At 38.2% G+C, this 24,836-nt stretch overlaps 1 protein-coding gene across 2 annotated transcripts in view; it reads left to right on the forward strand.

Moving 5' to 3' along the window:
- alkbh3 (alkB homolog 3, alpha-ketoglutarate dependent dioxygenase) overlaps positions 1-13,472 on the forward strand; it is a 32,595-nt gene extending 19,123 nt beyond the window's left edge. For both annotated transcript variants that reach the window (XM_061894524.1, XM_061894525.1), the window contains exons 7-10: positions 2,064-2,152; positions 5,685-5,894; positions 8,823-8,921; positions 12,930-13,472. In XM_061894524.1, the coding sequence (XP_061750508.1) occupies positions 2,064-2,152; positions 5,685-5,894; positions 8,823-8,921; positions 12,930-13,055 (524 nt within the window). In that variant the 3' untranslated portion in view covers positions 13,056-13,472. The remainder of the gene's footprint in view (positions 1-2,063; positions 2,153-5,684; positions 5,895-8,822; positions 8,922-12,929) is intronic.
- Positions 13,473-24,836: the final 11,364 nt, after the last annotated feature.

The raw sequence follows: 24,836 nt of genomic DNA on the forward strand, positions 1-24,836 counted from the left end.
ACATCGGAATCCATCCCAACGCAATCGCGTTTTTGTTTTTTTTAACTCGTTTTTTTATTTTGTTTTTTTTGTAGTCCGTCGCTATCAATATCCTTGAACTCGAATTTTTCATCCTCGCTCAAATTAATGGAGAAATTGTCATTTTCTCGGTCGGAATAGCACTTTTTGTTGGAGGCTCCAATTAAACACAATGTGAATATGTGAGGAGCCCCCACACTTGCGACGTCATCGTCTGCGACCTCCGGTAGAGGCAGGGCTTTTCTCTTAGCATCGACAGTTGCGAACTTTATCGTGGATGTTCTCTATTAAATCCTTTCAGCAAAAATATGGCAATATCGCGAAATGATCAAGTATGACACATAGAATGGACCTGCTATCCCCGTTTAAATAAAGAAAATCTCATTTCAGTAGGCCTAAAGATGATTTAAAAAAACCGCTTTAAAGATTTGGCTAACAGGACTCACCGTTGTAGCCTTCACAGCCCTCTAAAACAACATCAATGTTTTATATACGCATTGCAAGTATATATATTGTAGTAACAGGCACGTTAACAAGAATATGTAACATGTACAATATTGACCATATTTTGATAATTTTAATAACTTCCGGAACTGATTTATTTCGCTTGTTGATTTCTGTTTCAATAGCAGCGTACGTCTGACTTCTGGCAACATGTGTGTTCCGACTTTCAGAATCAAACAAGTGTTTTCTAATCATGGCAGACTTGCTAACAGACAACAAAGACAGTGTTCTTAGGAAACTAACAATTCACAACCTCGAGACTTTTGAAGCTAATTATAGTGCTGCTTATCGAAGCAAGCACAAAGGAAGAGTGAGAAGTTGGAGCAGACGGAAGCATGGAGAGGGTGATAAAAGTGATTTGGACGCTATTAATATGGAACTTGGAGACAAGCTATTTCGACATAAATGGATTGCTTACCCAAGATCAACAGGAAACGTCCCCGGCCAGCTGGACAAAACAGACCATGATTAACGCAGCACACATTGCGTGTTATTACAAATACAGTACATACACTGTCTGGCTCGCTAGCTGTGTACAAAGAAAACATGAAATGCGGGCAAATACTTTACAGATACTGTAATATGATTGTTCATGTTTTTCACTCAGTACAGGTTGGTGTCCTATCCCAGTGTTGTGCATTACAAACTCAAAAGCACTTTGTGTTGCTGTAGAAGCTAGATTGTCTCTTGCCAATGTGTTACTACGCTATAAAAAAGTTCCTCATTGTTTGCTCTTACAATATCAATGTCTCTACAGTTTAGTTATTAAACAAGGTACAGAATGTAAATTAAATATTGTTGACGTTTTTTTTAATGCATGTTTAAAGTGATTTAGAGGTAGAATTGATTGCTCCCCTTAGCTGCATTGCTAGCTACATAGAACAAGCCGATTTTTATGTTAGAAAGTAAAAAAGACAAAAACCCTTTTGTCTTCTTATCTCTCGTAAAGATTGTGAAGGATAGGCAACATTCCAAAAATAATTTTGTGTTTCCTTTCAACACTTAAATCTGTACAACAATTTAAGATTATTAGTCAATTATAAGTTTTTGTTATTTTTTTTTTGTTTTTGTTTGTTTTGTGCCCTTTTTTGGCATAGAAAACTTAGTTTTTTTTATTGTAAACACACAAAATATGTAATATTTCCCTCCCAAAATAATTTCAAATTCTAATATTTGATGTGAAATAATTGAAGCCTTCAGTAGGTCAATAATTCATAACAACATTGATTTTAAAACATTATTATTTTTTGAGCCATGATAGTTTTACAGAAAAAAACGCCCGCATGGCAGCTTTGTGTTATTTAAGTCCACATTGCAACTTTTTCTCATTACATTTCACCCATTAGCCATTTTTTTACACATTTTAATGTTGTTGTTTTTTTAAGAGTATTTTGTGAATGTACTGCAGGCTCTTAAAAATGTTTGCTGCCGGCCACAACTGACCCTTCGGCAGCATTTAGAACACCCCTGATGTAAAGAAAGTTCAAGTTGTTGTTTCGCTCGCACTCCTCAATGCTGTTTTCAATGTTTGTTTACATCAGGCGAGGCCTACATGGAGCCAAGGCTGACCTGTTGGTTTGGGGAGTTGCCGTACACGTACGCCCGCTCCACCATGGCTGCCAACACAAAGGTATGACATGGCTTGGACACGACCTTGTCTCACACCATTCACGAACCAAACAAGACATGCCTTTTTCTGCCTTGTTCCCCTGTTTAATCATTGCGTTGCACGAGGCACGGTGTCCAAAGTAAAACATACTAATATGACTAAAACTATTACAGTGTACATATGTCAGACCAATTACTAAAGTAGTATCACATCAAAATAAACTCAGTGGGACCCTTGCCCTTGCAACTCGTTAGTGCGAGCTTACCGTATCCACGCAATGATGGAAAAGGCTCAATCAGTGCACTAGAGTGATGCATCTTATGTCTGTTTCAAAATAAGATACCTGGAAAACAATAAATAAAAACAATTACTGTATTTTTCGGACTATTAGTCGCAGTTTTTTTCATAGTTTGGCAGGGGGTGCGACTTATACTCAGGAGTGACTTATGTGTGAAATTATTAACACATTACCGTAAAATATCAAATAATATTATTTAGCTCATTCACGTAAGAGACTGGACATATAAGATTTCATGGGATTTAGCGATTAGGAGTGACAGATTGTTTGGTAAACGTATAGCATGTTCTATATGTTATACTTATTTGAATGACTCTTACCATAATATGTTACGTCAACATACCAGGGACGTTCTCAGTTGGTTATTTATGTGTCATATAACGTACACTTATTCAGCCCGTTGTTCACTATTCTTTATTTATTTTAAAAATTGCCTTTCAAATGTCTACTCTTGGTGTTGGGTTTTATCAAATAAATTTCCCCACAAAATGCGACTTATACTCCGGTGCGACTTATATATGTTTTTTTCCTTCTTTATTATGCATTTTCGGCAGGTGCGACTTATACTCCGAATAGTACGGTATAAACAATTTTTTTTTTGCAGCCCGGTCCAAACCTGGCCGTTCGAGACCACTTCCATACATGACTGTTTACACATTTTTAAAATATAAATATTATTACCATGAACCTTTTGTACGCATTATATTTTTGTAACTCTTTAATTATGTAATATGATGGAAAAATACCAAATTTCCGGGGATGCTTCACTTGATCCAATAATTTCATAACGGTGGGCAATTCAAGATTCCAGGAATTTTATTGTCATAGCAGCACACATGAATGGCATAAAATACAATGCCCGACGTCCTAGTTTTCTACGGTGTCCTGGAAGTGCAAAATACTTTACCATTTCACGAAACAATTTACAATTATGGAAAAAAACATAAATAAAAGACGCAAGAGTTTTACAATTTTACAACAAACAAAACACTTGGTAATTTTAATATTACAAAAGCCAAAACCGACCGTAGATCGGTTGGTAGAGCGACCGTGCCAGCAACCTGAGGGTTCTAGGTTTGATCCCTGCTTCTGCCATCCTAGTCACAGCTGTTGTGTCCTTGGGTAAGGCACTTCACCCACTTGCTCCCAGTGCCACCCACACTGTTTTAAAAATGTAACTTAGATAATGGATTTCACTATGTAAAGCACGTTGAGTCACGAGAGAAAAGCGCTATAAAAATGTAATTCATTTCACAAAACAACATACGATTTCAAAAAATAAATCAACAAAAAAACTATATACTTTAGAATTTCAAAAAACAAAAACAAAAGCCGAAACAACTCATAATTTCATATATTGTTTGTTTTTTTGTTTTTGTATTTTCTGAATTTGTAAGTTGTTCCACAAAATGTCAAACTGTTTTGCACTTCCAGGCCACCATAGTTTTCGTCTAATAAGTACTACAATAGTAATAATATGTACATAATCATATACATAAAATAGGATGTAGAGGAGGTTATAAATAGCATAGGTTAATAGTAATAGAATACAATTAAATTGTGTACTAGTATTAAAGTCTAAAACTGTTGAATGTGACAAATTACCGTATTTTCCGGACCATAGGGCGCACTGAATTATAGGGCGCATTAAAGGACTCATTTTATTTATTTATTTTCTAAATTGAAAACACTTTCTTGTGGTTTACATAAAATGTAGTTGTGGTTCTTTGGTCAAAATTTTGCATTGATTATGTTTTACAGATTTTCTTTTAGCCGCTTTCTGACAGTCGCTTCCGGATGCGCTGTTTTGTGGGCTGTCTTATTTTCGTTGCTCACCTTCAGCAGTGTCTTCTCCCTGTCATCTTTGTTGTAGCGATGTAGCGTGCAAAGACGGGAGTGGAAGAAGTGTCTATAGATGCAGCTAACTGTTTTAATGACATTCCGACTTCACTTAAATCAATAACGAAGCAGCATCTCCTCATCCGGAAACAACGCCAGATATGTGTCCTGTGAAAAACCGTCTGACCAGGACTCTCTAATAGCTAAAGTTCCTTGGGTGAATAATGTAAACTCACTACACCGGTATGTTTTAACACTTTCATGGCGACTTTACTGACAGATATAAAGGAAAACTTTACACTATTTTTTATTACAAATTGCAACAGCGGAGGATGAATAACAAGAAGATAAGAGAAAAAGAAGAAGCTTATCGACTGCGGGGTTGACACGAACTACAAAGGCGGAACGTCACAATTTTTCATGATTTATTTAGTTTTATTTATTTAGTTTATTAAAGATCCCCATTAGTCTACACCGCAGTGGAGACTATTCTTCCTGGGGTCCAGATCCCAAATACAGATCAGCAGGTACCAGAAGGTAAGAAAAGTGGCTTTTGCATAATATTGCGAAACAAAACCCTTGATAATGTCTTGCCTTATATACACACCATAATAATGCTTGTATGATGAAGCACAGTACAGTCCATCAAGCGGTGCAGCTACATAGCTTACCAAAGTCGTACTAAAACATTTTGATCGATTTTTGTGCGCCATGTGTAAAGTTTTATATTTTCAAGGGCACATATAAAATGTTGGTGTCGTTTACTTGAGTCATATTGCAAGCTACATGTATCTCTTATGTGTGACTGCCATCTACTGGTCACACTTAACATCCCACCAATCGCGTACCAAATAAAATAGCTTCGAGGTCTGTAAGCAAAACCAGAATTATTATGTACATTAGGCGGACCGGGTTATAAGGCGCACTGTCAAGTTTTGAGAAGAAAAAAAGGATTTTAAGTGCGCCTTATAGTCCGGAAAATACGGTATTCCTGTCACTGAGCTATTGTGAATTTCTCTGTCATTCCAATTCCACATCCTGTGGGGCGGAGACAATTCAGTTTAAAATTCCAGTTCTCCAAAATGAATAGACTTAAAAAATCAATAATTTTGATTCTGCACAATCGTATTCCGCATCTCATTTTTAGCCGTTTACTAAATGCAAAATATCAAAATCACCCTCACTAACCTAACATGAAAGTAAAATGTTTTCATCGGATAGATTAGCATATGTTACCGATTTACATCGGATTAAAGCATTTTTAATGTACAAAATGTATCAATGTGGCCACTGCATCATATAATTTTATATATATATATATATATATATATATATATATACTTGGTAAAGTTGTGAGTTTTCCCAGTGCACGCCACGATGCACACAAGTCTCTCATCCACTCTCCTTCCCCCACAGTGGCATCCATTGCTGGTAACTCTTCGTGAAGCAATCACCAAGGTCAGCAGCCACCCCTTCAACTCGCTGCTGTGCAACCTGTATCGGGATGGCCACGACAGCATCGGCTGGCACAGCGATGACGAGGCCTCGCTGGGCGCCAAGCCCACCATCGCCTCTCTGAGTCTGGGCGACACCAGAGTGTTCTCCCTCCGCAAGCAGCCGCCTCCGGTCAGTCTCGTTTTTGATTCAACGCTCACAAAGTCTATTAACGTGTTTTCGCACTCTTCTTTGACCACGTGAACTTTTGCAAAGTTACTCTTGTTGTAGAAAAGAAGGTTCTGAGGCTGTTTAACCACAACACTACAGTATTATTTTTTACCATCTCTACATTCTAACGAAGGAGTGTCCAAACTGACTCACTGTTTATTTTGGCCTGCGAAATATCTTGAGTTTAACAACAAAATCTAGCCCGCAGGGTACCTTAGGTAATTCTAAATACCTGACAGTATAATTGCTGCAACCTTTCGGCCATCTTGTGAACAACATGAGTAATACAGGTTACTGACCATGATTTGCACTGTGAAGTGCTTACAGTATAGCATTTGTGTATTGATTTAAAGTTAAAGTACCAATGATTGTCACACACATAGTAGATGTGGCGAAATTATTCTCTGCATTTCACCCATCACCCTTGATCACCTCCTGGGAGGTGAGGGGAGCAGTGAGCAGCAGCGGTGCCGCACCCGGGAATCATTTATGGTGATTTAACCCCCAATTCCAACTCTTAATGCTGAGTGCCAAGCAGGGAGGTATTATATGACCCAATCCTAACAAACTTTCCCACTCATGGCAAAAATAAACTAACAAAAAAAGTCAACACTCACATGGTCACATATAACACAACCTGCTCACTGAACATTGTAGATATTGTACAAAATGTTCAAGCACGATTACATCCATTTAAATCCCCTGCAATGCATGATGGGAAAAATGCTAAACACTCTTATATGCTGCTTGATATTTCTAATTGAATACAAAATTTAAGTCACAGGGAGAACATGCAAAGTCCACATGGAAAGACTACAAGCCCAAGATTTGAAACCAGGACCTTCTTATTGTGAGGCATGAGCACTAACCACTGCCCCTCTTAATACCCAATTATATTAATTCAATATCCATTATATATATATGTATGTTTATACAGTGTGTATGTATATACGTATACATATATATGTATGTATGTATGTATATGTATAGTCATCCATTTTCTACCGCTTGTACCACTTGGGCTCGCGGGGGTGCTGGAGCCTATCCCAGCTGCATTCGGTGCACCCTGGACCTCGTCGCAGGGCCAACACAGATAGACAACACTCACATTCACACACTAGAGCCAATTTACTGTTGTCAATCAGCCTATCCCCAAGTGCATGTCTTTGGAGGTGGGAGGAAGCCGGAGTACCTGGAGAGAACCCACACAGTCACGGGGAGAACATGCAAACTCCACACAGAAAGATACCGATCCCGGGATTGAACCCAGGACCTTCTTATTGTGCTATTCTGTCCAGGCACTCAGGCAAATCATATTGTTAATGTAGTGATCATATCTGCTGTACATGGTGGGAGAACAGTGGGATACTTCTTGTGCTTTATTTGTATTTGACTTTATTAAATGTTTGGTGAGAATTTTATTTAACAAAATTATTTTTCTTTTAAGTAATACAAAAATGTATCATAGCTGTTTGTCTATGTTATGGAGGAATGTAGCTAGTCACAGAACTGGCACCCAGAGTTATTAAAAAAGTATTGATTTTGAATTTAAAACTGGTTTGAACGAGAATTGATTCTGAATCAAATCGTTACCCCCAAAGATTTTAATCCAATCGAATCACGTGGTGCCCAAAGATTCACAGCCCTAATAGATGTCCTCATGAATATGAAGCATTAGGTATTTGCAAAAAAGTGATTTTTTTTTTTGTTCTTGCCTCAATCTTTTTACATTGGGACAATCAAAACAACCACCCTCTGTCTGTTGCCAAGATATCCACCGCTACATTCAGTTCACTCTTGATACATCTCAACTTTGCCGTGAAAAAGGACAATAAGCCAGGTTTTTGTTCGTATGTGCGTTTAATTCATTACCCCTCTGGTCTTTGTTTCACAATAGCCCAAATTGGCCAACTCCCTTTGTTTACCTTTAAGTTATGTAACGTGACTTAAACATGACACCTACTTTAATCTCATTAACAGTTGTTTGTCGCCGTGTATTGTTTTTGTTTGAAGGCATAAGAAGCACAAGTGTCAGTTCATCTTGCATAATTGATAGCTTGTGCGATAACATTCATTAATTTTTTTCGTTCATTTTTATTTATCTCCTTCATTGATGTGCATTTTCGATCGATAGACAATTATACCTCAATTATACAATTTTAAATTCACACAACAATGCCTGAGAAGGAGCAGGATGAAGAAAAATCGTATAGTTTCCTGCCCCCTTTGAAATAATACATAGTCTTACTTCATGGATATCATTTAAACCAACAAACACATCCAAATGTAATGAAACAATCATAAAACACAAGAAAAACACAAGTGCAAAACTTTATAAAGCTTAAACCAAATAGAGAAAATAATATTAATAATAATATACACCTCACGGAATGATACAAAGCAAATACAAAACCAGACAAAAAAATAAGTAAAATAATGAATAAAAAGCAAAATGTAAACACCTATGGCTGTCCATATGATCTTATTGTTCTATCTTTTATATATTTTTTTCAATTGGAATATATTTTTACAGTCTTTTATCTCATTGTAAACAGAATTCCACAGTTTTACCCCCACCACTGATGTACACATTTGTTTTAAAGTTGTCCTTGAATATTGCTGTTTGAAATGACCTTTTCTTCTATGCTTTGTATTCTCAGAAGTGATGACAAATATTTTTTGTAAATTTGCTGATAATGTTTTACTTTTACCCTTAAATAAGGCACACAATGTCTGTAGCTTTACTAGTTCCTGAAGTTTCAATAGACCAGAATTAATCAATAATATGTTAGTGTGTTCTAAGTAATCTACTTTGTGAATAATCCTTATCATCACATGATGATGATTCTATCTATGTGTGTGGGATGCATCCTATTTGTGACGTGACAGGAGGAGAACGGCGACTACACGTACGTGGAGCAGATCAGGGTTCCTCTGGATCACGGCACGCTGCTCATAATGGACGGAGCCACACAGGACGATTGGCAGGTAGGCTCCACCTGTCACACTGATTCACCATACTTCCTGACTCAGTCGCGCTCAGACCTCCGCCAACGCAAACAATCCTGAACATGTTGAAAAATCTGTCAAAAGTGATGTAAGAGTTTGTTTTTGCGGCCTGATTCTCGCACACACACGCAACAATGGCCGCCACGCTGTCTGAGCGGAGAGGATTTACACGACTGCTTGTCTTTAATATTAAAACGAGCGAGGGGGAAACAGAGGGTTGCACTTTGAGGGATTCGAAACGAGAGAAAAGGAGAAGGTCACAGGTGTTTTATGGCGCGCCTCCCACGGCGTCGCAACAAAAGTTTCATCTCTGCTTTTAGGGTCTTGCCGAGAGGGGGAGGGGTCACGCGGCCCATGAATCCCACCTCACAAAGACACCTGCAACACACGCTGACGTTTACTAGTCCCCGCTCATTATTTAACTCAGCCTGACTGTACTACATTTGTTTCAGCTCTCTCCTCATTTTGACACACACTTGATGTTGATTAAAGTGTAGGGATACACATCTTAACCCGTAAGAACCCAGACCCACAACAATGTATTTATTTCAGTCCCAAGTCCCTAGCAGCTAATTACGTGTCTCCATACACAGTGTGGAGCCGCTTCCCCAAGCTACTAATATTCACCTTCATTGTGGCAAATATACCGCATTTCTTATCTTCAATGTCAATATCAATCAGTATTATCACTGGAGGACAAAACTAAACCTGTTACATACTGAGAGCAAGCCAGGAAGGATGCATGCCAATAGCAAAGCGAACCGCTAAGCTAGCTTTAAAGAACCCCGAGATATAAGTGCTTAATAAACTTTAAGCAGGGGAGATGGAAGGGCGTTACAGTAGACAGATTAGGGCTGTGAATCTTTGGGTACCCCACAATTTGATTTAATTATATATAAATATATATGTGTGTATATATATATATATATATATATACATATATATATATATATATATATATGTATATATATATATATATATGTATATATATATATATATATATATATATATATATATATATGTGTGTATATATATATATATATATATATATAGTATAAAACATTTTTTTTATTTTTTTTATTATTCTATTAGGTATTGTTACAAGTAAGAATCACGATTCATTCAAAAATCTATTTTTTTTGACACCCCTAATAGGTATTTCATCGATACTAAAGTGGGAATGTCGATGTTTTAGTTTTCTTAAACATTTTTTTTTTGCTGTTTGATAATGTGTACAAACTTAGGGGAATAAGTCCCTGGACACAGGATGACTTTGAGAGCAAACATTACTTCAGTGAGTAACAGATAGTTCTTACTTTTGCTTAGTTGTTGTGTACTATTGGTATTGTTTTCAGGATTATATGTAATAAATTGGAACAACTGGTTTAAGTATTTGAGGTTATTGTTAAACTGTCCATAGCACTCACCATAAATACATAAAATATTTATGTACATATACATATATTAATATAAAACAGAGAGACAACAACAGAACATCAGCAAATATGATATGAAAAATTATAGCAAAGAAGTAGTTAGTGAAGTAGGTAGTAATAACAGACATGAAAATGAACATTATTGCACTAAAAATGGAACAATTGAAATATCAATAGAAATAGCACTATTGATAATGAATACTTATAATTACAATAATGACCTCTATTATTATCAACAATACAATTGTCTCAAATGCAACAATACTTACATATAATGAAAACTTTAATTACCAAACAAAGCAGATAAGTGGAGGGGAAGAAAGAAAAGCGGAGTGTATTAACCTTGTAGATTGTTATAGTACAAATAGGTTAAGCTTTAGGAGTGTGCCTTGTTTGACCCAGCTTCCCCTGGGGGGACAACTTTAATATATGTTTGTTGACACCTGATTATATGCATGAGTGTACAGTGTGTATGCATATGTGCTTATGGACAGTATGTACAATATGTGTTTATGTATATTTGTAGAGTGAATGTGTGTGTGTGGATGTACTGTATTTATGTGCGAGCATATGTACCTATGTGTGAATGAATGTACATATACATTATGGCAAAAAAGTATTTAGTCAGCCAGCGATTGTGCAAGTTCTCCCACTTAAAATGATGACAGAGGTCTGTAATTTTTATCATAGGTACACTTCAACTGTGAGAGACAGAATGTGGAAAAAAAAATCCAGAAATTCACATTGTAGGAATTTTAAAGAATTTATTTTTAAATAATGGTGGAAAATAAGTATTTGGTCAGCCATTCAAAGCTCTTACTGATGGAAGGAGGTTTTGGCTCAAAATCTCACGATACATGGCCCCATTCATTCTTTCCTTAACACGGATCAATCGTCCTGTCCCCTTAGCAGAAAAACAGCCCCAAAGCATGATGTTTCCACCACCATGCTTCACAGTCGGTGTGGTGTTCTTGGGATACAACGCAGTATTCTTCTTCCTCCAAACACGACTAGTCGAGTTTATACCAACTAGCAGAGGATTGGGAGAATGTCATGTGGTCAGATGAAACCAAAATACAACTTTTTGGTGTAAACTCAACTCGTCTTCAAAATTCCTACAATGTAAATTCCTGGATTTTTTTTTCACATTCTGTCTCTCACAGTTGAAGTGTACCTATGATGAAAATTACAGACCTCATTTTAAATGGGAGTACTTGCACAATCGGTGGCTGACTAAATACTTTTTTGCCCCACTATATATGTGTACATGTATAAATAATTTTGTATTGTGTATACGTCAGTTGCACATAATGTCACGTCCGGTTGCAGACTAAACAGCGGCTCACACAAACAATCATTCAAGCAGCACTTAGCAAAAATCCCTCTAAACAGTGTTGCAATTTTCAATACCAGCAAAGCAAGTACGCTTGGTAGAAAACGCTCCAACAGAAAGTAAGGCCCCAGTCTTTCAAAATGCACTAGCTTGATGTCAATTTACATTGAATTTGCCATAGAGTTGTTAGCATTAGTGATTTTAAATGGCAATTTCAAAACGTCCAAAAATGAATATAACGATCAAACTGCTGGTGAGTAATAAGCCTATTACTTACTGTATAAACTATTTATAGGGCGTAACATAGAACAAGCTAGTTCCAAGTTAAACAACATACCATTGATTGCCTTTAGAGTACTACCATCTGATGTATTGAAAGTGGAACTGCATTGCAACAGAGACCCAAATGTAATAAGAAATATCACAACTGAAATGCACAGTTTCTATATTCAGCTAATTTTTTAAATGTTATTTGAAAAAATTAATTTTACTAACAAACAATATTTTTTTAAACTCTTAAAAATGGTTTGATTCAAATGTGAACACTAATCATTGTGTGGCAAAAACTAGTCGGAAGTAATAACGGATATTACAGGAGCTCAACGTAAAGCCGCTGCTCCTCCACATCGAGAGGAGCCAGATGAGGTGGTTCGGGCATCTGGTCAGGATGCCACCCGAACGCCTCCCTAGGGATGTGTTTAGGGCACGTCCAACCGGTAGGAGGCCACGGGGAAGACCCAGGACACGTTGGAAAGACTATGTCTCCCGGCTGGCCTGGGAACGCCTCGGGATCCCCCGGGAAGAGCTAGACGAAGTGGCTGGAGATAGGGAAGTCTGGGCTTCCCTGCTTAGGCTGCTGCCCCCGCGACCCGACCTCGGATAAGCGGAAGATGATGGATGGATGGATGGATTATTATTGTTTACATTCGCAGCAGCCGTCTTTGAAAGGCAACTCGGGTATGATGAGGACTTTTCGACTTTCCAAGTAGAAAGATCGACCTTGAGGTGTGTAACTTCCAGGTAAAACCTCTGACTAGGAACTCAAAGATTTTGACATTCCGGTAAACCATTAAAACCCAGCCACTAGCACAACTAAACTAGCTGAAAATGACCGCAACCGTCCCCTGGCAATCCTGAGGCACAGGGTGTTTGTCCAACAAGAATTAGAGAGACCGCAGGTAATAATGGAGTGCCATAACTATTTGGGAAATGTCTCAGCATCAGGTGGCGAAAGAGTACCATGACCGAGGCCCGCGCATCAACTTGACGTTCAGAAGCATCCACCCTGAGCCAGAGGGTCACCGGCCGGGCACCAAGCTGAGGTTCACCGCCGAGCAGCAATAAACTCTCGCCCTCCAGGTAAAAGTTACGACACATTGCCATTGTTCCGTCCCCGCAAGGAACCATGAACACAACACGGGCTGTTTTATAAACACAACACTAGCTGATAAAGTCTTGGAGGTGGAATACAATGTCATTTGTGCCACACCTTTTATCTAAAACGATATTTTCAAATATACGATCAAGTATGGTCAAGTTTGTGTCAAAGTTCTGCGCGGTAAACCAAATGTTGAGGTTGTGACAAACAAAAAACAAAAGCACGTTATAATAAATGTCTGCACAAGAGAGTTTGTTCGGGGATTACTAAAAGCCAAGATGTTAGCCAACCATTGTTGTAACTGTACACTAAAGATGTGATAACGTTTGTTGTTTCATTATAAAATCCTTGTTTTCACTAAGCAATAAAGCTGGCTAAAATTGTTTTTGAGTTTTTTGCCGTTTTAATGTTTCCTCAACTGTTTTGTTAGAAGGTCATGTTAATTTAATATAATTGTAATCTAATATAGATCCGGAACACAACAGAAGTCATTTAAGAACACCTTTCATATACAACACGTCTATTAAGGGTGCACAAAAAAAAAAACGATTCACATCTGAGTCGCGTTCTTTTCTTCATCCCGATTCTAAATCTGTTTATAAATTTCAAAAGTCAATTAGAAACATTTTTTTTTTATAAAGACGATTTTAGGCCATCCATCTCCATGGAATCAGAAGGAGCTTTTCTAACCTGTAACCCTTTTTTAAAAAGTTTCATTATAATTATCCATCCATTTTCTACTGCTTATCCCTTTCGGCGTCGCGGGGGGTGCTGGAGCCGATCTCAGCTGCAATCGCGCGGAAGGCGGGATACACCCTTGACAAGTCGCCATCACATCGCAGTCATTATAATCATCATATGAAAAATGCATTGAATTGAGAACTGTGTAGAGTCAAGAATCGATTCTGAATTGAATCATCACCCCAAGAATCAGAATGGAATCGAATCAAAAGGTGCTCAAAGATTCACACCACTGGCATTAAGGCATATTTTGGTTTTACTGAACTATCAACATGCGTAATCCTGGAATTTGCATGATAGGCCGTGAGGCATTTGCAAAATTGGAAGAAAAACATTGAAAGCCAACTAATTTCTGTAGAGCTCCAAACTAACTCTCCTTTGTCACCTCTTTTTCTTGTCACAATTCTAGACACAATGTCACCACAGCGCGCCATCAAGTCCACGTAAAAAAAAAAAAGAGAGTACCTGTATTTTTCAAAGGCAATATGATACCTCTTTTAATAGATTAGTACCGTTATACCGTACTACCCGAATAGGGACAAAGACTGCGTTTACGCTGCAGGCCAAAGTGTCCCAAATTAAACCGTTTTTTTAGATGTGATTTTTTTTCCATCTGACAGCAATTAAAATGGGATTTTTATCAGACTTCAATGTAAACGCTCATTGGCCTCAATGTGGCGCCAATGCGGCCTCGACGTCACTTGCATGCGCACCTCGATAATGTGAAAACAATGGAAGTTGACTAGAAGGAAGTCGCTACTACTACTACTACAAAATAAAACAAAAGTCGCAACACCATTAAAATTAGTAAAATGAAAGTTATATAAAGTATGAACAAATGCATATAGTGTAATATATTTGGTAGGGTCGTAATCTTTTTATGACCGTTAAGTAGAGGCAACATGGACATCAGCGTGGATCTACGGGAGCTTTATTTTTGAACTCACAATTAAGCAAATGCGCCACAGCGTCACTTCCGGTCCTTCAATAATCGCCATTTCATCGGAATCAAAACGTATATTCATATGTTACATATAACCTAGTATTTGCGTACTATTGGCAAGTAATACAACTAAAATTTGGTCGTTTTAAATAAAAACCGAAGCCAGATGTTGTGATGAAATTGTCAGAGTTGCCACTGACCGTTTGTTTGTGTTTTAGTTTCTCCTCTGTGTGTTTGGTATTTCCTGTCCTTAGTTCCTTTCTAGTGCTCTTATTTTGGTTCAGCTTCCTGTTTGTCTCCCTGTTTCCTGTTTTCACTCAGCTGCGGCTGATTGGCATCTGGTCACACCTGATGTCAATCGGCCAGCTCCTATTTTACCTGCTTTGTTCCTTCAGTCAGTGCTGGATCATTGTATTGTCTTGTCGTTGCCACATGTTGTTCTCGTGTCTTTGCTACCTGTCTTGTCAGGCATCGTTACAGCTACCACCTGTCGTGCTATATTTTGTCCTGGTCGTCGTAGCGGTTAGCTGTTTTTGTTAGCCATTAGCTGTTTTCAGTTGTTCTGTTTGCTACCCACTAGCTTCCATGCTAAAGTTCCTTTTTGTTTTCTAGCTCCCAGTGCTAGCTCCCTTAGTTTGTTATTCCGCCCACGTGCGTGCTTTTTGTTTGTTCTTGTTTAGTTTTAATTAAATAATGTTTTCTTGCTCAATGCCTGCCTCCTTCTCTGCATCTTGGGGTTCAACATCAACTAACTCTGACAGAAGTATCCATTTCCGCTGGCAACTGCGTCTTTCCAGCACATGGGAATTGCGTAGCTCGCTAAAAGCATACAAAAAAATCACATTCGGGTCACATTATGTTTAGACTAAAGTCACGTTTGAAAAGATCAGATTCCAATCAAATTCAGGACGACCTCCTGATGTGGCCTGAATTTGATGCAAAAGATCACATTTGAAGCACTTCATAGTGTTTTGACAGTCCACAAAAAAATCAGATCTGTGTCACTTTAGGGAAAAAATATCTGATTTGGTTTTGTATCGACCTTTCCAAGATTTCCCAGGTTCTAAACCAAAGGCCATGGGCTGAGCCAGGGCAGGTGGTGCACTTTCAAATGCACTTCCGAGTCCAACTTAAGTTTCTCCAAAAAATGTATTTATTTGCGAAAAGGTTTTCTTTTCATGTACATCCAACAGTAGATCCAAGGTGAACGAGAACTACTTTTAACTGCATACAAAGCTTTAAACAAAAAACTAAGACTCAAGGGTTATGTTAGAAGTGGTCAAAAACTGTTTTCATCTCAACATTTGTCGAATCAATTTCACTGACCTCTCATTACAGGTGCTGTAACTTACACAGAATGTAACTGACTGTTTCTAAATAAATAAATTAACTTGAAACGTATCAAAATACATTTTCATGGCAATTCAAAAAATAAAACAATTACTTTCACTTAATAATACATGCAGTACTAGATAAATATAGACAACAAATGGCTACCACAACCATAATGAGCTAAATTAAAGCACAGTAGGCCCAAGCATTCATCAAGCACCGCCACAACGACCAACATCAAAGTGCAGCAGCGCAGTAGGCTTTAATTGCCATCTTTCAACAAATAAATATTTAATTTACCGTATTCACCGGACTATAAGGTGCACTTAAAATCCTTTTTTTTTTCTTAAAACTTTACAGTGTGCTTTATAACCCGGTGCGCCTAATGTAAGGAATATGTTTGGTTGAGCTTACCCACGTCAAAGCTATTTTATTTGGTACATGGTGTAATGATAGGTGTGACCAGTAGATGGCAGTCAAACATAAGGGATATGTGTAGGCTCCACCATGATGGCAATATGTCTCAGGTAAACAACACCAGCATTTTAAATTTTCCATTGAAAATATAGAACATTACACATAGCGCTCAAAAATCTACCAAAATGTTTTAGTGAGACTTTGGTGAGCTACGAAGCCGCAACGCTTGAAGGATTGTCGGTGCATTAAATATACGAGTATTATTATGTTGCGTGTACAAGGTAAGACATATTATCTGGCGTTTTGTTTCGTAACATTATGCAAGAGCAACTTTTCTTACCTTCTGGTACTTGCTGATGTGTATTTGAGATCTATACAACTCCTGAAAAATTGCGCGCGTCCACCTTCGTAGTCGGTGGTGACTCCGTAGTCGATAAGCTTCTTCTTTTTCTCTATCTTCTTGTTATGGGACATTCATACTCCGCTGTTGCCATTTCTACTACAAAGTAGTGTAAAGTTCTTACTTATATCTGTCAGTAAATTCGCCATGAATGCGCTAAAACATACCGGTGCAATGCGTTTATATTATTTACCCAAGGAACTTTAGTTATGAGAGTTCCGGTCGGACAGTTTTTCACGGGACACATTTCTGGTGTGGTTGTTTCCAGATGAGGAGATGCTGCTCCGTTATTGACTGAAGTAAAGTCTGAATGTCATTAAAACAGTTAGCTCCATCTTTTGACACGTCGTCCACTCCCGTCCTTGCACGCTACACCGCTACAACAAAGACGACGGGGCGAAAGACGCTGCTGAAGGTGAGCCCACAAAACGGCGCATCCTGAAGCGACTGTCAGAAAGCCGCTTGAAGAACATCTGTAAAACATAATCCATGCAACATTTTAACCAAAGAACCACCATTGATTGACTGATTAATTGAAACTTTTATTTTTAGATTGCACAGTTCAGTACGTATTCCGTAAAATTGACCACTAAATGGTAACACCCGCATAAGTTTTTCAACTTGTTTAAGTCGGGGTCCACGTAAATCAATTCATACTATTACATGATTTGTAGACCACAAGGAAGTGTTTTCAATTTAGAAAAAAAAAAAAATAATATGACTCCTTTAATATGTCTCAGATAAACAACACCAGCATTTTAAATTTTCCATTGAAAATATAGAACATTACACATGGCGCTCAAAAATCTACCAAAATGTTTTAGTGAGACTTTGGTGAGCTACGAAGCCGCAACGCTTGACTCCTTTATAATATATATATTTATAAAGGATTTTTGAATTGTTGTTATTTTTAGAATGTATTTGAAAAATCTCACGTACCCCTTGGCATACCTTCAAGTACCCCATTTGAGAACCACTGCTCTAGCAGACCAAGCGTATTGTAACGTGTAAAGGCCGGCCGCAAAAAAATAAGAATTGTTCACTAAAGAATGGTCACTTCTAGAATGACAACAAACAAGACGAAGTATTTAGTCAGCGACTGATTGTGCAAGTTCTCCCACTTAAAATGATGACAGAGGTCTGTAATTTTCATCATAGGTACACTTCCACTGTGAAGGACAGAATGTGGAATAAAATCCAGGCATTCACATTGTATGAATTTTAAAGAATTTATTTGTAAATTATGGTGGAAAATAAGTATTTGGTCAACCATTCAAAGCTGTCACTGATGGAAGGATGTTTTGGCTCAAAATCTCACAATACATGGCCCCATTCATTCTTTCCTTAAAATGGATCAATCGTCCTGTCCCCTTAGCAGAAAAAACATCCCCAAAGTATGATGTTTCCACCCCCATGCTTCACAGTAGGTGTGGTGTTCTTGGGATGCAACTCAATATTCTTCTTCCTCCAAACACGACCAGTTGAGTTTATACCAAAAACTTCTATTTTGGTTTCATCTGACCACATGACTTTCTCCTAATCCTCTGCTGTATCATCCATGTGCTCTCTGGAAAACTTCAGACGGGCCTGGACATGCACTAGCTTAAGCAGGGGGACACGTCTGGCACTGCAGGATTTGATTCCCTGTCGGCGTGGTGTGTTACTGATGGTAACCTTGTTTACTTTGGTCCCAGCTCTCTGCAGGTCATTCACCAGGTCCCCCCGTGTGGTTCTGGGATTTTTGCTCACCTTTCTCATGTTCATTTTGACCCCATGGGATGAGATCTTGCGTGAAGTCCCAGATCCAGGGAGATTATCAGTGGTCTTGTATGTCTTCCATTTTCTGATAATTGCTCCCACAGTTGATTTTTTCACACCAAGCTGCTTGCCTGTTGTAGATTCACTCTTCCCAGTCTGGTGCAGGTCTACAATTCTTTTCCTGGTGTCCTTCGACAGCTCTTTGGTCTTGGCCATAGTGGAGTTTGGAGTCTGACTGTTTGAGGCTGTGGACAGGTGTCTTTCATACAGATAACAAGTTCAAACAAGTGCCATTAATACAGGTAACGAGTGGAGGACAGAAGGGCTTCTTAAAGAAGAAGTTACAGGTCTGTGAGAGCCAGAGATCTTCCTTGCTTGAAGTGACCTTATACTTATTTTCTACCGTAATTTACAAATAAATTATTTGAAATTCCTACAATGTGAATTCCTGGATTTTTTTTTCACATTCTGTCTCTCACAGTTGAAGTGTACCTATGATGAAAATTACAGACCTCTGTCATCATTTTAAGTGGGAGAACTTGCACAATCAGTGGCTGACTAAATACTTTTTTGCCATAATGTATGTGTTTACTCTGTGGAGTTGATGTGCGCCTTACACTGCGTGTGCACACTAAACGTCACTCCTAACGTGACTTGTGTTCACGTCGTTTTTCTGGAATCGAACACTGCGGTTGGTCGCCTGACATGAAAGTAAAAGAAAATCTCCTGGCAGATTTTGTGCGGCAGGTTGAGTTTCTGTGCGCAGTTGAAGGAGTGTGAAGATAATGCTTTAATGAGGTGCAGCGGTAATCGCTGCCAGCCTTATTGTCAGTGGAGGTGAGCGTGAGAAACCCTGCGGTTCCTCTAATGGCTCCTTCATGTCGGGGTCACCGGCAGCCCAGGTTGGCAGCGCATGTGCAGAAAGAGAACACAACCCTGACCATGAGCGCATGTCCTCTCTTTTCTTTTGTTCAACACAAACAAGAACTTTTCTTGGAGGGCAGTTCTTGCACCGGCTTTTCCGGTCACTGGCTGTTCTTTCTAGGCGTATAGACATACGATCTTTTAAAACCCTGACAAAATAGTCCTGAACTATCAAAGTCATTCCAGTGGTTTCCTAAGGTAAATATTGGGTGCTTTACGGGTCATTACGTTTATCGTAAGAACAGCAGCTCCAGGAAACACAAAGCAGAGTGGGGGTTTGTTTGCGCAGCCGTGTGTGACGGAGCAAGTGTTCGACGACAAAGTTCTGCAAAAAAATAAAATCATTTTGTGTGTGACTGCCATCATATTACCGTCCACACATATCTCTTATGTCTGACTGCCATCTACTGGTCACACTAATCATTTCACCATGTACCAAATAAAACAGCGTTGAGGTCGGTAAGCACAACCAAAATTATTCCGTACATTAGGCGCACCGGGTTATAAGGCGCACTGTCAGTTTTTGAGAAAATGATAGGATTTTAAGTGCGCCTTATAGCCCGAAAAATATGTTTGGTAAATATTTTGTTTTATTAGATATTTAGATCTTTATTTAGATATTTTCGGATCAAAACCCTTAAAACAAGTTAAAACACTCTGACATAAAATCTGCTCAGTGAGAAGAAGTATCTTATCACCCGAATTAGAGATATTAAATCTTACTTAGATTGTTCACGTGTAGGGGAAGAGTGGATCGGTGCGGCGTCTTCAGTAATGCGGACGTTGTATCGATCCGTTATGGTGAAGAAGGAGCTGAGCCGGAAGGCAAAGCTCTCAATTTACCAGTCGATCTACGTTCCCATCCTCACCTATGGTCATGAGCTTTGGGTCATGACCGAAAGGACAAGATCACGGGTACAAGCGGCCGAAATGAGTTTCCTCCGCCGTGTGGCGGGGCTCTCCCTTAGAGATAGGGTGAGAAGCTCTGCCATCCGGGAGAAACTCAAAGTAAAGCCGCTGCCAGATGAGGTGGCTCGGGCATCTGGTCAGGATGCCACCCGAACGCCTCCCTAGGGAGGTGTTTAGGGCACGTCCAAACGGTAGGAGGCCACAGGGAAGATCCAGGACACGTTGGGAAGACTATGTCTCCCGGCTGGCCTGGGAACGCCTCGGGATCCCCCGGGAAGAGCTCGACGAAGTGGCTGGGGAGAGGGAACTCTGGGCTTCCCTGCTTAGGCTGCTGCCCCCGCGACCCGACCTCGGATAAGTGGAAGATGATGGATGGATGGATGGACTTAGATTTCAGTGTAGCAAATGCGTCACGGACAGGCACCGGTTACCCGGACCGGTGGTTGGGGGACCACTACTCCATATGACAGCCAGGAAGTTTCCCCACAAGCAAATGAGTAGGACTTCCTTGGTGGAGGTAATAGACGTCCAGTATCAGCAGCACTGTCCTGCGTCTTTTTTGGGCAAAGCAGCTTAGAGCGAAGCAAACAAGCTTCCCGGCAGACAAACTCTGCGTTCCAGCTGCCGACTGCTGCCGCCATGAGCTGGAAAACACTTCCATTTACCTGAGGGCCAATTTAGTCTTTAATCCCGCAGCGTTCCTGCCTGGTCCGCTTACCTCTGCCAGCTGTTGCTGAGCAGGCGCGGAGACAACTCACGTGACTGTTACGTAACATGAATAGGAAGCTTTTTTATCAATTTGTCAGAGATTGGTTATGACAAGTAACGAGAGGATGTTTAGAAAGATTTCTTTTAGGAAGGGGACACAGAAGTTGGTGTCAACAAGAACAGTTTGGCCAGTAAAAGTGTGTGTTAAGGGCCGTGTGAAGTCACGCTGGGATTTTCTGAGAAGTTTCCCTGAGAACGAACTGACCGATTGGACCTGACCCTCCTTTTCTTCCTCCTCCTCCTTTGTGTGCCGTCACCATCACTTGTCCTCTTTTACACAGCTTGTTAAAGAAGCGGCCATGTTGGTTGTATTGTGTTGTGTCTCCCATGAAATACTGTGGCCTGACTGGATTTAGTTTCTGGGTGTGCCGGTGTTGTCAGTGCTCTTCCACTCCTTCTTCATTACTTGGGGAAAAAAATCTAACAATTAATCATTTTGGGCCTTAAAGACGATAAAACTAATCCGATGTCGTGTAACACATTCCTTATTTTTGCAATTTAGAGATTATTAAGTGTTCAATGTGATTTCACAATTTTGTTTACATTGTTTAAATCCTTTCTGTCTTGAAAGCTGAGGGGGTTATAATCAGAGGACGGTTACATTTGAAAGAAAAATGTTTACATTTAATATTTTTCTCCTAATCCTTATTTTTGGATAGGTCATTAAAAAATACCAATTGTCATCGATCACGACCGATATATAAAACATTATTCCTACTACACCGTGACTTTGTACTGACTGTAACATATCTAATGTAAGTGTGACATCATTACTCTTGCTAAATACTTTTTGGAGTTATTTTTTTAATAATACCAATTTTTTTTTTATACGGACAGTGATTAATTTTGGGACATTTTTATTTTCAATACCAGTTACTTTTTAAAATTTATTTCAATATCTATTAGTTTTTGTAAACCGTTTCAAAACCAATACCCATTACTTTTAAGATAGAGTGGGGTAAAAAAATATTTAGTCAGCCACCGATTGTGCAAGTTCTCCCACTTAAAATGATGACAGAGGTCTGTAATTTTCATCATAGGTACACTTCAACTGTGAGAGACAGAATGTGGAAAAAAAATCCAGGAATTCACATTGTAGGAATTTTAAAGAATGTATTTGTAAATTATGGTGGAAAATTACTCATTTGGTCAACCATTCAAATCTCTCATTGATGGAAGGAGGTTTTAGCTCAAAATCTCACGATACATGGCCCCATTCATTCTTTCCTTAACACGGATCAATCGTCCTGTCTCCTTAGCAGAAAAACAGCCCCAAAGCATGATGTTTCCACCCCCATGCTTCACAGTAGGTGTGGTGTTCTTGGGATGCAACACAGTATTCTTCTTCCTCCAAACATGATGAGTTGAGTTTATACCAAAAAGTTCTATTTTGGTTTCATCTGACCACATGACATTCTTCCGAACCTCTGCTGTATCATCCATGTATCCATTTTGGTATAAATTCAACTCGTCGTGTTTGGAGGAAGAAGAATACTGAGTTGCATCCCAAGAACACCACACCTACTGTGAAGCATGGGGGTGGAAACATAATGCTTTGGGGCTGTTTTTCTGCTAAGGGGACAGGACGATGGATCCGTGTTAAGGAAAGAATGAATGGGGCCATGTATCTTGAGATTTTGAGCCAAAACCTCCTTCCATCAATGAGAGCTTTGAATGGTTGACCAAATACTTATTTTCCACCATAATCTACAAATAAATTCTTTAAAATTCCTACAATGTGAATGCCTGGATTTTTTTTTCACATTCTGTCTCTCACAGTTGAAGTGTACCTATGATGAAAATTACAGACCTCTGTCATCATTTTAAGTGGGAGAACGTGCACAATATGACTAAATACTTTTTTGCCCCACTGTATTCGTTTTCCAGATACCAGTTACTTTTCGGACTAATTTTGGGGGGGGATATTTTTATTGATACGATACAATTACTTTTGGACATTTTTCCGATACTAATAATCATGACTGTTTAGAAAATTTTGCCGATGCTCATTATTTTTCAGATTTGTTTTTATACTGATAAATGTGTGGGATACTTACTTTTAATTCCGATAGAATTACTTTTTTGGCGTTTTTTTAATATTGACACCAATTTCAAATTTATTTTTTTTCTATACCGATAACGTTTTGGACATTTTTGATACTGATTACTTTTTGGACATTTTTATTTTCAATACCACTTACTTTTTAACATTTCTTTCAATACCTATAACTTTTTGGAAATTGTTTCTATAACAATGCCCATTACTTTTAAGACATTTGTTTTCCCGATTCCAATTACTTTTCAGACTTTTATTTTTAAGCCGATACCAATTATTTTTGGGATATTTTTTTTTATACCAACATGATTACTTTTGTAAATTTTTCTGATTCTAATAATCATGACTTTAAAAAAAAAAAAAAATTGATGCTAATTATTTTTCAGACTTCTTTTTATACTGATAAATGTCTGGGATATTTTCTTTAAATTCCGATACGATTACTTTTTGGACATTTTTAATATTTATACCAATTTCCAATTAGTTTTTTTTTCTATACCGATAACTTTTTGGACATTTTTATTATCAATGTCAATTACTTTTTGACGTTTTTTTCAATACTTATTACTTTTTTAAAAAATGTTCAATTCTGTTACCCATTACTTTTTAGACATTTGTTTTCCCGATACTAATTGCTTTTTGGATTTTTATTTTCAAACAGATACCATTTTTTTGGGGGGACACTTTTTTCGATACCTAATGCATAATTTTTTTGATACCGATACGATCACTTTTGGACATTCTTCCCATACTAATAACCGTCACTTTTTAGTAATGTTTTTTCGATACTAATTCTTTTTAAAACTTATTTTTATTCTGGTACCAACGATTTGTGTGATATTTTATTTTCATTCCAATCCGATTAATTTTTGGACATTTTTTTAAATATTGATACCAGTTTTTTTATTAAAAACATTTTTTTTTATACCGATAACGTTTTGGACATTTTTGATACCGGTTACTTTTTGAACATTTTTATTTTCATTGTCAATTTTTTATTTTTTTATTATTTTAAACCTATTACTCTTTGTAAAAAAAATTTTTTATACTGATACCTTTTTGGAAATATGTTTACCCCAGTAGAAGACATGACAATTAGTGTCTGTATACAGGCATGTCCAAATTCCGCCTTTTCAAACATTAATTTCCACGTCTAAATATCACTTTCCCGTTTTTTTTTTTGGGATGAAATATCAATAAAATTACGATCTAATCAACATTTCTCTCTAAACGCTGTAATGAGTTGCAGGACAAGCTAATAAGATTATCAGCAAAGTGGACAACAGTCAACCTTGTGGCTCTGATAGCAAACAGGCGACAACAAGTAAGCTCGCCAGATGTTTTTTGATTGATTGATTGAAACTTTTATTACTAGATTGCAAAGGAAAATAATACATTATATGAAACAGTACAGTTTACACAGTAGAGTACATATTCTGTACAATTGACCAGTAAATGGTAACACCCGAATAAGTTTTTCAACTTCTTTAAGTCGGGGT

The sequence above is a fragment of the Nerophis ophidion genome, linkage group LG03, assembly GCF_033978795.1.
Source record: "Nerophis ophidion isolate RoL-2023_Sa linkage group LG03, RoL_Noph_v1.0, whole genome shotgun sequence".
NCBI classification, from domain to species: Eukaryota; Metazoa; Chordata; class Actinopteri; order Syngnathiformes; family Syngnathidae; genus Nerophis; species Nerophis ophidion.